This window comes from Lynx rufus, unplaced genomic scaffold (assembly GCF_022079265.1).
Source record: "Lynx rufus isolate CCGP_SWC_20201006 ecotype Redwood Valley unplaced genomic scaffold, mLynRuf1.p SCAF_2, whole genome shotgun sequence".
Taxonomy (NCBI): Eukaryota; Metazoa; Chordata; class Mammalia; order Carnivora; family Felidae; genus Lynx; species Lynx rufus.
In genome coordinates this window covers 210,422,991-210,437,341 of record NW_025814834.1, presented here as the reverse complement: position 1 = coordinate 210,437,341, position 14,351 = coordinate 210,422,991, and the positions used below count along the sequence as shown (strand labels likewise).

Here is a 14,351-nt window from a genome sequence, read left to right as displayed (position 1 = left end):
AGCTCCTGCGACACCGGCTGCACACTGTGGGAAACTCTGTTCCCACCCAGAATGTTCCTACTGAGCAGCTGCTCTGAGCACGCGTAATGCTGGGAGCTGGGAGTGGGGGCACACCCGTACCCCCCTGCCCCCCGGCCAAGCAGCTTGGCAGGGGTGCGGAAGTGGCCGGCTAGCAGACCCAAGCTGGTCCCTGAGGGTGTGACAGCTCACGGGGACCGCCGGATGCAGTGACCACGTGACATAAAGCTCCTGACGGGAAGAAAATTCAGAAACCAGAGCTTGTACTACAGTTCGAATTTTTGACACATTTACCCAAGAAAAGGAAGTGCGACGCACAGCAAGGTCACCCGGCAGATGGCCAGCTGTTCGGGTAGCTGTCTCAGTCGTGGCCGGCCCGGGCGCCAAGCATAAGGGTCTAAAGCCTAATAAGGAAGGAGATGCTTACCTTCTCTGCATGATCGTCGGAAAGTCAAAGTCGAATCGATTTCATTCTTAATCTTGATTAAAGCATCCAACACCATAGGACCACATCTGACCAAAAACAACAAGACACCCCAGTCGTACTGATGCGAAGTCCAATGTACCTACACTTCATTATTATAGTATGATCTGACACGTCTGTGTATGTTAGCTGCTCTTACCCTTTTGGCTTTCTGAGGTCACACTCAGGAATTTTTCCATCGTTCTATTTTTGTGTATTCTTACACATTGTAAGTCCTGCAGAGTCACGCTGCGTATACATTTCTAGGGAAAGGAAAGCTGAAGGAGCAGAGAGAGAGCCCCCTTACTCCAGAGCACTGCGAGTGCCCATGCGTGAGGGGGCAGTGGGGTGAGAGGAAGGGCAGTAGCACAGGGCTTGGAACTTGGGGCGCAGGCCTGGCGTCTGAGAACCTGGTCAGAACCCTGGCTTGGCCACTCGCTAGGTTCTTGGCAAACCGCTTCATCAGCTTCCCACCTACGAAGCAGAGGCAGCCCCTACATCTCACGGGACCGCTGCAGGTGAATTAACACACAGGACAGTCAAACAGAGCGCCTGCCACATTCGCTCAGTGTAACTGTGACCATCGTCGTGCAGAGGCTGCAGTTGTATGAACGGTTCACTCTCCCTGAGCCTGTTTCCCTATCTGTCAAATGGAACCAAAACTTAAATCGCAGGATTATTACAAAGATGAAATAAAAGCATGCGACTTTCATAGTATCTGGCACAGTCACGTGCTCAACAAACCTATTTCCTGGTTGTCACGCCCATGCTTCCCAGTCCTGCTCTATGCATGGGATTTTTAAAAATATGCCCCCGCCCCAATATCCTTTAGCATTATCCAGATTTCTTTTTTTTCTACCTTATTGAGATATAATTGCCATATGACATGCAAATTTAAGGTGCACAGCATGATAGCGTAGCACATAATTTAATATACGTATATACTGGGGCGTGCGGGTGGCTCAGGCAGTTAAGCGTCGGACTCTTGATTTCAGCTCGGGTCATGATCTCATGGTTTGTGAGTTTGAGCCCTGCGTCGGGCTCTGTGCCGACAGCGCAGAGCCTGCTCGAGATTCTCTCTACCTGCCCCCCCTCAAAATAAATAAACTTAAAAAAAAAAAAAAGCCCCTATGTACAGATGGTGAAATGATCACCACCACAAGATTAGTTAACAGGGCTGCATTATCTGTATTTCTATCAGCAATATGCAAGTACCCTTTTCACCCTATCTTTGTTAACACTGGGAACTACCCTTTAAAAACCTCTGCTATTTTGAGAATGGAGAAGTATTATTGTTTTAATCTGAGATCTTTGAGTATTTCAGTGGTTGAGTATCTGTCATAAAGCCATTGATTTTTCTTCACGCTCCAGCTGCTTATTGGAAGTGTGCTGTGCCAGGTTCCATGCTGGCTGCTGGACATACACCAGAGAACAGATGAAAACTCCTGCCCGCGCGGCACCTTCATTCTAGTCGACTATGCTACAGACTCGGTCCACCCTTGTTCTTTGCCTCTTTGTTTAAGAGATCTTAGGAATTGTTTTTAAAGGAAAAAATCTTTTTTAAAGCTCCAAAACTCATCATTCCCAGTACTTCACTTCTGACACTCCTGGTCACCAGGCGTGTGGTTTCCGGAACCGAGCAATCCTGCAACCCCAGCCGTGTGTCCCCACAGTGTAACTCAATCTGGCCCCACCACCACTGGCCGGTGACAGCATCCGATCCCACAGTTGAAGGGCTTGGTCCCAGCCCCCACCCCCACCGTCCTCGGACACCCGCTGCCCGCTGCAAGCTCAGGCTGTCCCCTGGAAGACTGGCTGCGGATCAGAGATTCTCATGATCCCCTCCCTTGGGTTTGACAGTTGCTAGAGCAGCTTACAGAACTTAGATAAACAGGTAATTCACTAGGTTCTGATTAGTAGAATGGCCAAGTGGAAGAGGTGCACAGGGCAAGGTACCCAGGAAGGGGAGCAGAGCTTCCGTGCCCTCTCCCTGCACCTGCACGAGTTCACGCACCCAGACTCTCTGAACCCCACAATCCGGGTCCTTTCATGGAGGCTTCAGTGCACAGGCATGATTGATTACATGGCGCTGCCGGTCGGTGGTGTGACCTCTAACCTCTCTTCCCTCTCAGGTCAAGGGGTAGGGCAGAGGGTTCCAACAGTCTAAACACAGGGTTGGTTCCCTAGTAATCAGCCCCCACCCCAACCTGTGGTTATCTAGACTTCTAGAAACCACCTCATTAGAGTAAACTCAGGCGGCTGAAAGGGGCTTGTCATGAATAAAAAATACAAGCCCATTTCACCTTCAGTATTTATCCGGAGCTATTTCAGGAACTGGGAACAAAACCAAAACTATTATAACAAAAGATGACCTTATAGCTCTTATCACTTTGGATCACAAGGGTTTTAGGAGCCAGAAACCCTGGAAAAGACCAAATTTATACCAATCTATTCTATCAGTGGCGAATCCTGCCCCTCCCTCACCTCCAGCCCATAACCAGCAATTGGCTATTTGACTTCTAATTTTGGTAATGGAACTTTTAAACCACACAGATTTAAATGCTTGCATGTTACAGTTGACCACCCTTTCCCCTTATGATACTATCACTATTTTTAATGTATGTATGTATTTATAAAATTTTATTTTTTAATAATCTCTATACCCAATATGGGGCTTGAACTCATAATCCCAAGATCAAGAGTCACACACTCCTCTGCCTGAGCCAGCCAGGGCCCCAGTACTATCAATTTTAAATCTAAAAAGATTAAACCCCTTCCTGACGTTTCAAGACTAGAATTTTCCTCTAGATTTTACATTAAAAAAAAAAAATGTGTATTTATTTTTGAGAGAGAGAGAGAGAGAGAGCGTGCACGCGAGCAGGGGAGGGGCTCGAATTTATGAACTGTGAGATCATGACCTGAGCTGAGGTTGGAGCTTAACCGAGCCACCCAGGCACCCTATGCATTTTAAAATTATTCCCCCCCAAATTACAAAAACTGCTAATCAATTGCCCCAAATCACTGACTGACTAAACCTTCTTTTGCTTCTGATTTGTGGTACCGCCTTCTGGTATTCTGTAACAGAATTTCACTGAAGTAGAGTTTATTTTGCAACTTAAAAAAATTCAAATGATCTGTCTATTCTTGTCCTGGCATGTTTTAAATGGCAGCAATCCTCTTTATTTTTACAAAAATTTCAAATATCAAGTTAAAAAGCCAAAGCCCTCCCTTCAAGTGATCTCTCCTGCTAAATTTCATAATAGCTAGGGACTGTTAAAGAGTCTGGTATATTTTTCTCACACCTAAAAAAAGCAATATATATAATAACACCTTGCTTTTTTCATTCAACATCTCCAATAAAGGACAGTAATCACCTGTTTTCCTATGGAAGGACCCTTAGCTTGCTTAAATCCTTCTCTATTATATACAATGATGCAAATAACATTTTCACATAGAAATCAAGATTTTTTTTTGGCTATTCTGTGTCCCTTACATTTCCATATACATTTTAGGATCTGCTTGTCAATTTCTACAAAAATGACTGGTGGGCTTTTGACAGTAATTGTGTTGAATCTGTAAATCAATTTAGGGGCGCAGCGCCACCTTAAAAAGATTGTTTTCCAGGGGCGCCTGGTTGGCTCAGTTGGAGGAGTGTGTGACTCAGTCTTGTGAGTTTGAGCCCCACGTTGGGCGTAGACTACTTAAAAAAATTGTTTTCCAGCCCTTAAGCTTGGGATGTCTTTCCATTTATCTAAGTCTTTCATTTCTTTCCTTTTTTTCTTCCCCCCCATTTGAGAGTGAACAGGGCAGAGGGAGAGAGTGAATCTTAAGCAGGCTCCACACTCAGTGTGTTGCCCAATGTGGGGCTTGATCCCTTGACCTGGGGATCATGACTGGAGCCATAATCAAGCACTGGGACACTTGGGGCACCCAGGGTGGCTCAGTCGGTTAAGCATCTGACCCTTGATTTTTAGTTCAGGTCATGATCTCACAGCCTGAGTTGGAGCCCTGCAATGGGCTCTGCACTGACATTGAGGAGCCTGCTTGGGATTCTTGCTCTTTCTGCCCCTCCCCCACTTGCATTCTCTTTCTCTAATAAGGGTAAAAAAAAAAAAAAAAAAAAGGAATGTATAATACCATCTTAAAAAAAAAAAAAAGGGGGTCAGATGCTCAACAGACTGTACCAGCCAGTTGCCCCTAGGTTTTTAATTTCTTGTCACCGATGTTTTATAGTTCTCAGCGTACAAGTCTTGCATTTCTTTTGCTAAAGTTGGATCCTCAGTATTTTATTCTTTTTCATGTTATGGTAAATGGAACCATTTTCTTATTTAAGGACTGTTCACGACTAGTTTATAGAAATACAACTGATTTTTATATACTGATCTTATATCCTCGCTGAACTAGTTTATTAGATCTAATAGTTTCTTGGTGTGGATTTGTTAAGATTTTCTATATACAAGGTCATGTCATCTATGAAGAGTTTCCTTCTTCCTTGTCAATTTGCTCTATTTTCTCTTGCCTAATTTCCTTGGTTAGAACCTCCAATAAAATTCTATAATGGCTGATGCTAGTAAAACAAACAAACAAAAAAACCCTTTTTGCATGACCTTGTACCATGCAACCTTGCTAAATTTACTTATGTCCTTGTAGTTTTGTAGATTCCCTGGAATTTTCTTTTTTTTTTTTTTTGGTAGATTCCCTAAAATTTTCTATGTAAGCAATGATGTTATTTGTGACTGGTGACAGTTTTATTTCCTTCTTTCCAAATTTCATGCCCTTTATTTTTAACTTGCCCTTAATGCACTTGTTCAAATGTCATGTAGAACACTCAACAGAAGTGGAGTGGACACCCTTGCTATGTTCCTTATGGGCAGAGCACTAACTATTTCATAGCGAGCTGTCGATTTTCCATAGATGCTCTTTATCTAGTCGAGGAATCTCCCCCTCTTTTTTCAAGCGTGCAGACTTCTGGTTTTTCTCCTTTATCTTGTTACTATGGTGAATGACACGGACTGATTTTCCAATTTTCTTAAATGTTTACTTATTTTGATAGAGAGGTGGGGGTGGGAGTGGGAACTGTGAGCCGGGAGGGGCAGAGAGGAGAGAATCTCAAACAGGCTCCACACCCAGCCCGGACCCTGAAGGCTGGTGTGGACTCCATTTCACAAACAGTGAGATCATGACCTGAGCTGAAATCAAGAGTTGGATACTTAACCAACTGAGCCACCCAGGCACCCATGATTTTCCAATGTTAAAACTACTCTGCACCCCTGGGACAAGCCCAAACTTGGTTATTAAGGCATTATCCTTTTCTTATAGATGGTTAGATTTGATCTGCTGAAATCTTGAGAATTTTTGTGTCTATGTTCATGGAAGATACCAATCTATATCCTTCCTTTTTGTAATGAGACGTCTCCACTAGATTTTGGAATCAGGTTTTGATGGCCTCCTAAAATGAACTGGGAAGTGATTATTCCTTGTTTATTTTCTGAAAGGATGTAACAGGCATTAGGAGTTTTCTTAAATGTTTCATGATTCATCAGTGAAGCCACCTGGGCCTGGAGTTTTCTTCATGAAAAGGTCTTTGACAACGCATCTCATATCTATAGTGAATATAGAACTATTCATATTTTCTTTTTATTTGAGAGAGAGAGAGAGAGAGACAGAGAGAGAGTGTGCGCATGAGAAGGGGAGAGGGACAGAAGGAGAGAGAATCTTAAGCACACTCCACACTCAGCATGGAGCCCAACATGGGGCTTGATCCCAGGACACTGGGATCATGACCTGAGTCAAAATCAAGAGTCAGATGCTCAACCGAGCTATCCAGGTGCCCCCTGTTACTGTGTTCTATTTGAATTCCATTGTGGTCAGAGAATACACTCTAGAAGATCCTAATTTTTTGGAATTTACTGAGATTTGTTTTATGGCCCAGCATCACAGTGAATGTTCCCTGCACACTTGATAAGAACATTTTACAACTGTTTGGTGTGGTGTCTCAAAAATATTAATTAGATCAAGATGATTGATAATGTTCAGATGATCTGTCTTTAGTTAAAAAAAATTTATTTTTAAATTATGCAAAAATTTTTAAGGTTTATTTATTTTGAGAGAGAGAGAGAGAGAGAGAGAGCGTGTGCGCTCAAGAGAGAGCATGTGTGCGAGCAGGGGAGAGGCAAAGAGACAGGGAGCAAGAATCCCAAGCAGCCTGTGCACCATCAGCACGGAGCCCGATGTGGGCTCAAACTCACAAACTGAGATCTTAACCTGAGCCGAAACCAAGAAATTAAGAGTTGGGCACTTAATCGACTGAGCCACCCAGACATCCCTTTCCTTTTTTTTTTTTTTTTTTTTTAAAGAGACAGCATGAGCGTGTGAGCAGGGGAGGGGCAGACTGAGAGGGAGAATCTTAAGCAGGCTCCATGCTCAGCGTGGAGCCTGACTCAGGGCTCGATCTCAGGGCCCTGGGATCATGACCTGAGCCAAAAATCAAGGGTTGGACGCTTAACCGAATGAGCCACCCAGGTCCCCCATGCCAGTAAGATCTTTAAATTTTACTTAGTTGAGTTTTGTTTTTAACAATATTTAAAGTGTATTTCTTATAAGTACCATGAAATTGGGTTTTGCTTTTTATCTATTCTGACAGTCTTTGCCTTTTAATTGGAGTGTTTAATGCCTTTAATGACATAATTATTGATGAGGTTGGATTTGGCTCTCTCATTTTACTATTTGTCCCAACATTTTTGCCCCTGTTCTTTCTTTCCTGCTTTAAGTAGTATTTTTAGATGGAGTAAGCAGTTTTGGAATTCCATTTAATTTATATATTGGCTTTTAGCTATCTCACTCTGCATTTTAATAAATGGTTATTCTAGAATTGTAATGTGTCCTTAACTTTTCAACCTATTTCGAGTTAATACTGTACCATTTCATGTACTGTAAGAACCCTCCAACCTTATAGGTCAACCCACTCCCAGCCCTTATGCTGGTCATCACACACATTACATCTGTGTAAGCGGTCTGTTACACAACACAGTATTAGATTTTTAACAGTCATATGTATACTTTAATGGAATTAAGAGGAAAAATGGTTTCCTATTTACCATAGCTAGTGCTTTTCATTCCTTCTCCTTTCTTCCTTCTCAACAGGCAAGATAACTTCTCACACTGCACTTAGTACAGGTCTCCTGGCTGTGAATTCTTGGATTTTTTATTACCTGAAAATGTCTTCATTCCATCCTCACCATTTTACGGAGTACAGGATTCTGGCTGACGGTGTTTTTCTTTTAGTAATTAAGCGATGGCATTTCATGGTCCTCTGGCATCTACAATTATTGAGTAAACAATCATTTGTATCGTTTCCCAGGCTGTAATGTGTTTTACCGTTCCTGCTTTCAAGATTTCCTCTTTCATTCTGATCTTCAGCAACTGGAGTATGATGTTCCTGGGTGTAGTTTTCCTTGTATTTACCTTGTCTGAAGTTCATGCTTCCTGAATGTGTCAATTATGTCTTTCACCAGCCTGGGGAATTCTTGGTCATTAGTTCTTCAAGTATTTTTTTTTGCCCTTTCTCTTTCTCCACTCCTTCTGGGACTCCAATGACATATGTTAAACCTTCTGATATCAATCCAATCTTTTTAGTCTCAAGAACACGTGATTCTTGTTAATGTATTTTCAGGGTCACTGAATCTTCCTGCTGTCTTCAATCTGCTATCCAGTAAATTTTCTATTTCAGATATTGCTGTTTTCAGTTCCACATTTTCCATTTGGTTCTTTTTAAAAGTTTCTATTTCCCTGCTGAGATTTTCTAGCTCGTGAGCATCTTTTCCTTTATCTACGAGCATAGGGATAACTCCTTAAAATCCACATCTAGTTCCAACACCTGGACTGCTTCAGGGCTGGGTGGCCTCCATTGCTGGTCTTTCCATTTGAGGATGGGTCAGGTTTCACTGTTTCTTCATATGATTAGTAATTCTGGACTATGTGCTGGACTTTGTGAATAAATGACGTGGCAACTCTGGATTTTATTGTGTTTCTCTATAGAGTATCGATTTAAAAAAAAATCCTTTTAAAATAGTTTTTTATTTTAAGGACACTCCATGCCCAATGTGGGGCTTAAACTCACGACCCTGGGATCAAGAGTTGCATGCTCTACCGACTGAGCCAGCCAAGGGCCCCTGAGTTGTTGTTTTTTTTTTTTAAAGCAATAATTAATATGGGCTGAACTTCAGACTTGGGCAGTTCACAAACAGACTTTGGGGCTCCCCCTCTATGTTTCTTTCCAGGACTGCCCCCTCGTTTACTGGTTACTGTGGTAGCTATACAACATCAAGCTAGTAAGACTGTGGTTTTATCGTGTTTTTGGCCTTGTACCTCTGCTTCCACTGGGGCTTGCCCTCAGGTCACAGAGTGTAAAACCCAGTAACATTCTGTTCTTCCAAGTGTCAACTCATTCCCAGTGTCTCTGGTCACTCTGCTGTGCCTGTAGGTCATTACTACTTGTCTTCTGTCCAGAGTTTATAGCTGTTACTTGAGGGTTAGTACGATGAAAGCTACTCTGCCGTAACCGGAGAAGAATGCAATTACTCTTTACGTTTTTTAGCGTCAAAAAATAGTTATGGGGGCACCTGGGTGGCTCAGTCGGTTAAGTGTCCGACTCTTGATTTCGGCTCAGGTCACGATCTCAGGGTTCACGGGATTGAGCCCTGCATCAGGCTCTGTGCTGATAACACGGAGCCTGCTTGGGAGTCTCTCTCTCTCTCTGCCCCTCCCCTGCTTGTGCTCTCTCTCTCTCAAAATAAATAAACATTAAAAAGTTAGTTATGAATTTAACTCTTCTGAAGTTTCAGCCACATTCTGTAGGTTTTGATTTGCATTGTTTTTATTCTCCAAGTATCCAACAATATTTGAAATGATTCCTTAATAAAAGTAGTTGTTTAAAAGAGTGCTTTTTAACTTCCAAGTAGTTAGAGTTTTTTGTTTTTAACACGCATTTTACTAATCACTTTTGGTTGTTGGGTATTTGGTAAGTGTCTGACAAGGTTATATATCAACTAACTCTAGTGCTTAATAGAACTTACATGTTGGTAAAGTCAAAGAAAGCATTTAGAATAGTTTTCAAATATTTTTTTTTTTTTTTTGTGCCACGGAAGCTTTTGTTCAAAACACATAAAGTCCTTATTCATTTACAAATAAAACAGATTATGAAATAGGACAGTTCTGATTACACTGGAGAGGGGAGAGGTGGTGCAGTGGGGAGCTGGGGAGCCCAGCTCATCAGATTTTCTTCCGTTTGGCTGCCTGTGGAGGTCCTCCGGGGTGGAGGATGATGAGAGTGGTTCAGAAAGAGGTGAGGACTCACCCCGCTGTCGCTGGCTTTGAAGACGGGGAGTATGAGCTGTGGGGTGCATGGCCTCTAAAACCTGGGGGCGGCCCTTAGCTTACAGCCAACAAGAAACCAGGGACCTCAGTGTTGCAACCATAAGGAACTGAATTCTGCCAACAGCCCAAGGGAACAGAAAGCGGATTTCCCCGGTCTCCAGAAAGAAACAGGGCCTGCTGACACGTCGATCCATGGTCTGATGACACCTTCACCAGACTTCTAACCTGCAGAACTGAAAAGTAATAAATCCAGGCGTTTTAAGTCGCTAGGTCTGTGGCACTTTGATATGACAGAAAGACAAATAATACAGAGGTATGGATCTCTGCTACTATTTTAACTGCATCGCTATCTTGTCATATTACCATTCCAGAGACATTTACGGTGTCCTTCCGGCTCTACCAGTAATCCTAGAGACTTGTCATCCTCTGGGGGGGCCTGGGTGGCTCATTCGGTTAAGTGTCCACCTCTCGATTTCGGCTCAGGCCACGATCTCATGGTTCGGGAGTTCGAGCCCTACGTCGGGCTCTGCGATGACTGTGGGGGGCCTGCTTGTGATTCTCTTTCCATCGCTCTCTGCCCCTCCCCCACTCATGTGCACGTGCTCTCTCTCTCTCTCTCTCTCTCTCTATCTCAGAGAGAAATAAACTTTATTAAAAAAAAAAAAAGAAATTTGTCATCCTCTGATTTGGGGAAAGGAAAGGAATTTTACAAAAGTTATTCTTCCTGGTATTAATTATCTTTTCGAATCAGGTGCCTACCTCATTCATTTGAAAAAGAGACGGTAAATTCCAGGGCCACTGGATGATCCGTTTTTAAACCTTCCGCGGATGTGAAAAGCAGGTCCCTGACTCGGATCAACAGCTCACCTTCACTTAGCAAACATCTAGCTCTCACAGAGATACTCACTTATTCAAATCAATTTCATAAGTTTGCATACGAGGCTTATCTCCCGTCTTGTCTGGGTCCCATCGGTAGATGGCAAACTTCTTGATTCGGGGAGCTGTGGCTGCCGCTGTCTGTGCCCCCCGGCAGGCCTGGAATAGAAAAGGTTCACAAGAAGGGGGGGAGAAAAACTGTTAAAAATGCAAGACAAATCCTACTGTTTAGCTGGTGCTATCAACTACAGCACTGGCTACAAACCCACACATTACTGTCTTCTTGCAAAAGGCATTCAATATCCATCAAATATTAAGCACCTAGCACGTCACGTACCAGACATGGTGCTGGGGGCTAGTGAAATAGCACTTAACGAAACAGTCTTTGCCCTCACGGAATCTACTTTAAGCAAGAGAGAAATTAAATATTTATAATAAAGTATAAAGAGGGAAGAATACAAAAAAGACTTACACTAGTACAAGAGATCAGGGAAGGCCCCATAAATGATAATGAAGCTGAGACTTGGTGAGTAGGGATTAGAGAGTGTTATAAACTGAGGGAACAACACGTGTAGAGGCCTGGATGGGGGAGAGCACAGCACATCTGGGAGAAAAGTCCAATATGAGTCAGGGGGGCTTGAGTAAGGTCGGAGGAGTGGGAAATGTGAGGAAGTCAAGATTCTGATGTTACCCTAAGAGCAATGAGAAGCCAGAACGAATTATCAGGTGGATGACATAATCATTTTTATTTTTGAGAACGGTATCACTGGCTACAAAGGAAGAATTGTCAGGCAACATGTGGAGAAACCAGTAGAAAGCTACTGCGGTTGTCAAAACGAGATGCCGGTGTTTCTAGATTAGGTGTCTCCATCAGTCTGGGCTGTCGTAACAAGACATCAAAGACCGGGTGGCTTAAACACGACAAATTTCTCATGGTTCTGGAGGCTGGGAAGTCCAAGATCAAGGTCTTAGGCAGACTTGGTGTCTGATGAAGACCCTCTTCTTGGTTGACAGATGGCCACCTTCTTGCTGTCTCATGTGGCAGAGAGAGAGATCTCACATCTTTTCCCCTTTGTGTAAGGGCACTAATCCCATCGTAAGAGCTCTACCCTCATGACCTCATCTAACCCTGATTCCCTCTCATAGGTTCCATCTTTAAATACCATCATAATGGGGATTAGAGTTTCGACGTTTGAACTTGGGGGAACACGAACGTTCAGCTCACAGCACTGCAGCAGGAAAGACGGTGAAGAATACTGTAAAACAGAACCCATATAGGGAACTAACCAACACCTGAGTCCTGTTCTCCATGATGATTCTATCCCATCTCCTGGACACTTAAGTCTCTGCCAGCAGGTCTCACATGGTGAGCCCAGCAACTCCAGAGTGCTACCACCTTAGAGGCTGCTATGAGAGGGTCAGGTTAAGAGGGCTGGTCTCTGGTTAATTCCGTCCTTCACCAGAACAGCTTCCCCATAACATATTTACAAAAAGGGTGCCGTTGCTCAAAAGTTTTATATTTAAATTCACACTCATTTTTAAGGCCACGATTTATTATTGCCAGGAACTGTAGTAAATGCTTTATACTAATTACTCCACTGAGTCTCTGTATGAGAAAAATGAGGCTCAGCGACCGAGCGATGGGCCCATGATAACACAGCTGACAAGAGGAGTTATGACTGGAACCCAAGTCTGTCTGACCCCAGAGCCGATGCTCCTGAACACTGTACTAGTCCATTTATTTGTGAATATTTGGAGGTTTCTTCTTGGCTCTGTCTCCTTTTTATGTCTCAATGCCTTGAGGGCATGTGTATCAGAGTTCTCCAGAGAAACAGAACCAATAGTGTGTCTATCCATATAAATACATGATACATATGAAAGGTATATATACACATATACATATACATAAAAAGAGATTTTTTTTTTATGAGAAATTGGCTCACATGATTATAGAGGACAGAAAGTCCCAAGAGCTGTAGTTAGCAAGTGGAGAGTGAGGAGAGCCAATGATGTAAATCTAGTCAAAGCCTGAAGGTCCATGAACCAGGAGAGCCGATGATGGGGTTCTAGGCCAAAGGCCAGCAGGCTTGAGACCCAAGAAGAGTCGATGTTTCAGTTCGAAAGCAGTCAGGCAGGAAGAATTCCTTCTTATTTGGAGGAAGGGGAGCTTTTTGGTCTATTCATGCCTTCAACTGATTGGATAAGGCCCACCTACATCAGGAAGGTCAATCTGCATTACTGGGTCTATTGATTTATTTATTTATTAAAAAAAATTTTTTTTTTAACGTTTATTTATTTTTGAGACAGAGACAGAGCATGAACGGGGGAGGGTCACAGAGAGAGGGAGACACAGAATCCGAAACAGGCTCCAGGCTCTGAGCTGTCAGCACAGAGTTGGACACGGGGCTCGAACCCACGGACTGCGAGATCATGACCTGAGCCGAAGTCGGACGCTTAACCGACCGAGCCACCCAGGCGCCCCTGGGTCTATTGATTTAAATGTTAACCTCCTCTAAAAACACCCTCACAGAAACACCCAAAATGTTTGACCAGCTATCTGGCACCCTGTGGCCCAGCTGACACATAAAACTAATCATTCACAGCATGGAACAGGTTCTATTTTGCATCTTCTAGCATACCTGGTCCAGGCCTTTGTGTATAGCATTTCAATTTGTGGTTAGGAAAAATTGAAGACAAACGCAAGAAATTATACTGGAATAAAATTAAATTAAAAAAAAAAAGTACAAAGCAAAAATTGAGCATTAGGCAAATGCAAACATGCTGTCCCCATTCCACAGTCCTTGAAGACCTTTCCCTCGAGGTGAACACACAAGGCGGCTACCGCTGGCTCTACCCTGGGAGCAGAGCAGGGATCCTGTCAGTCCAACGGCAGTTAGAAGCTGAGCCCCTGGTCTGTATGCACAAACACACAGACTATATCCCAGGCCAGCTGACTCTCTTACAAACTGGTAAAAACAGACAAAACTGGGGAGGTTAATGGTGTAATTACAAGAGGTGTGACGGTGTTTCTTACTTGCCGGCAAAAAACGTCCCAAATTAAGTGAGGCTGAAAATATAAACATCAGCTACCAGGAGGAAAAAAGGAAATATGGGAAGATGAAAGTGAAGGTGAAGAGAAAAGCAGATTTTTCCTTTATCACCAGGCTGGCTAACGTCAGCAATAAAAGGAGAGTCATTTCTACAAAAGAACATCTTCCAGGGGCGCCTGGGTGGCGCAGTCGGTTGGGCGTCCGACTTCAGCCAGGTCACGATCTCGCGGTCTGTGAGTTCGAGCCCCGCGTCGGGCTCTGGGCTGATGGCTCAGAGCCTGGAGCCTGTTTCCGATTCTGTGTCTCCCTCTCTCTCTGCCCCTCCCCGTTCATGCTCTGTCTCTCTCTGTCCCAAAAATAAATAAACGTTAAAAAAAAAAAAAATTAAAAAAAAAAAAAAAGAACATCTTCCATTAGGGACTTCCATTTTTTTTTTTTCCTTTAGCAGATTCTATTCCATGCTATTGTATTTTACTTATTCTTAAAAAGCTCTCTGCAGGGCCTGAACTCATGACTCCAAGATTAAGAGTCGCTCCCTTCACCAACTGAGCCAGCCAGGCGTCCCTAGG

At 43.3% G+C, this 14,351-nt stretch overlaps 1 protein-coding gene across 1 annotated transcript in view; it reads right to left on the bottom strand.

Moving 5' to 3' along the window:
- The window catches only part of SDHB (succinate dehydrogenase complex iron sulfur subunit B), a 30,601-nt gene that overhangs the window by 9,223 nt on the left and 7,027 nt on the right, over positions 1–14,351 (bottom strand). The window contains exons 2-3 of the mRNA XM_047082813.1: positions 10,764–10,891; positions 446–531 (exon numbers count right to left, since the gene is read on the bottom strand). Coding sequence (XP_046938769.1) covers positions 446–531; positions 10,764–10,891 — 214 coding nt within the window. The remainder of the gene's footprint in view (positions 1–445; positions 532–10,763; positions 10,892–14,351) is intronic.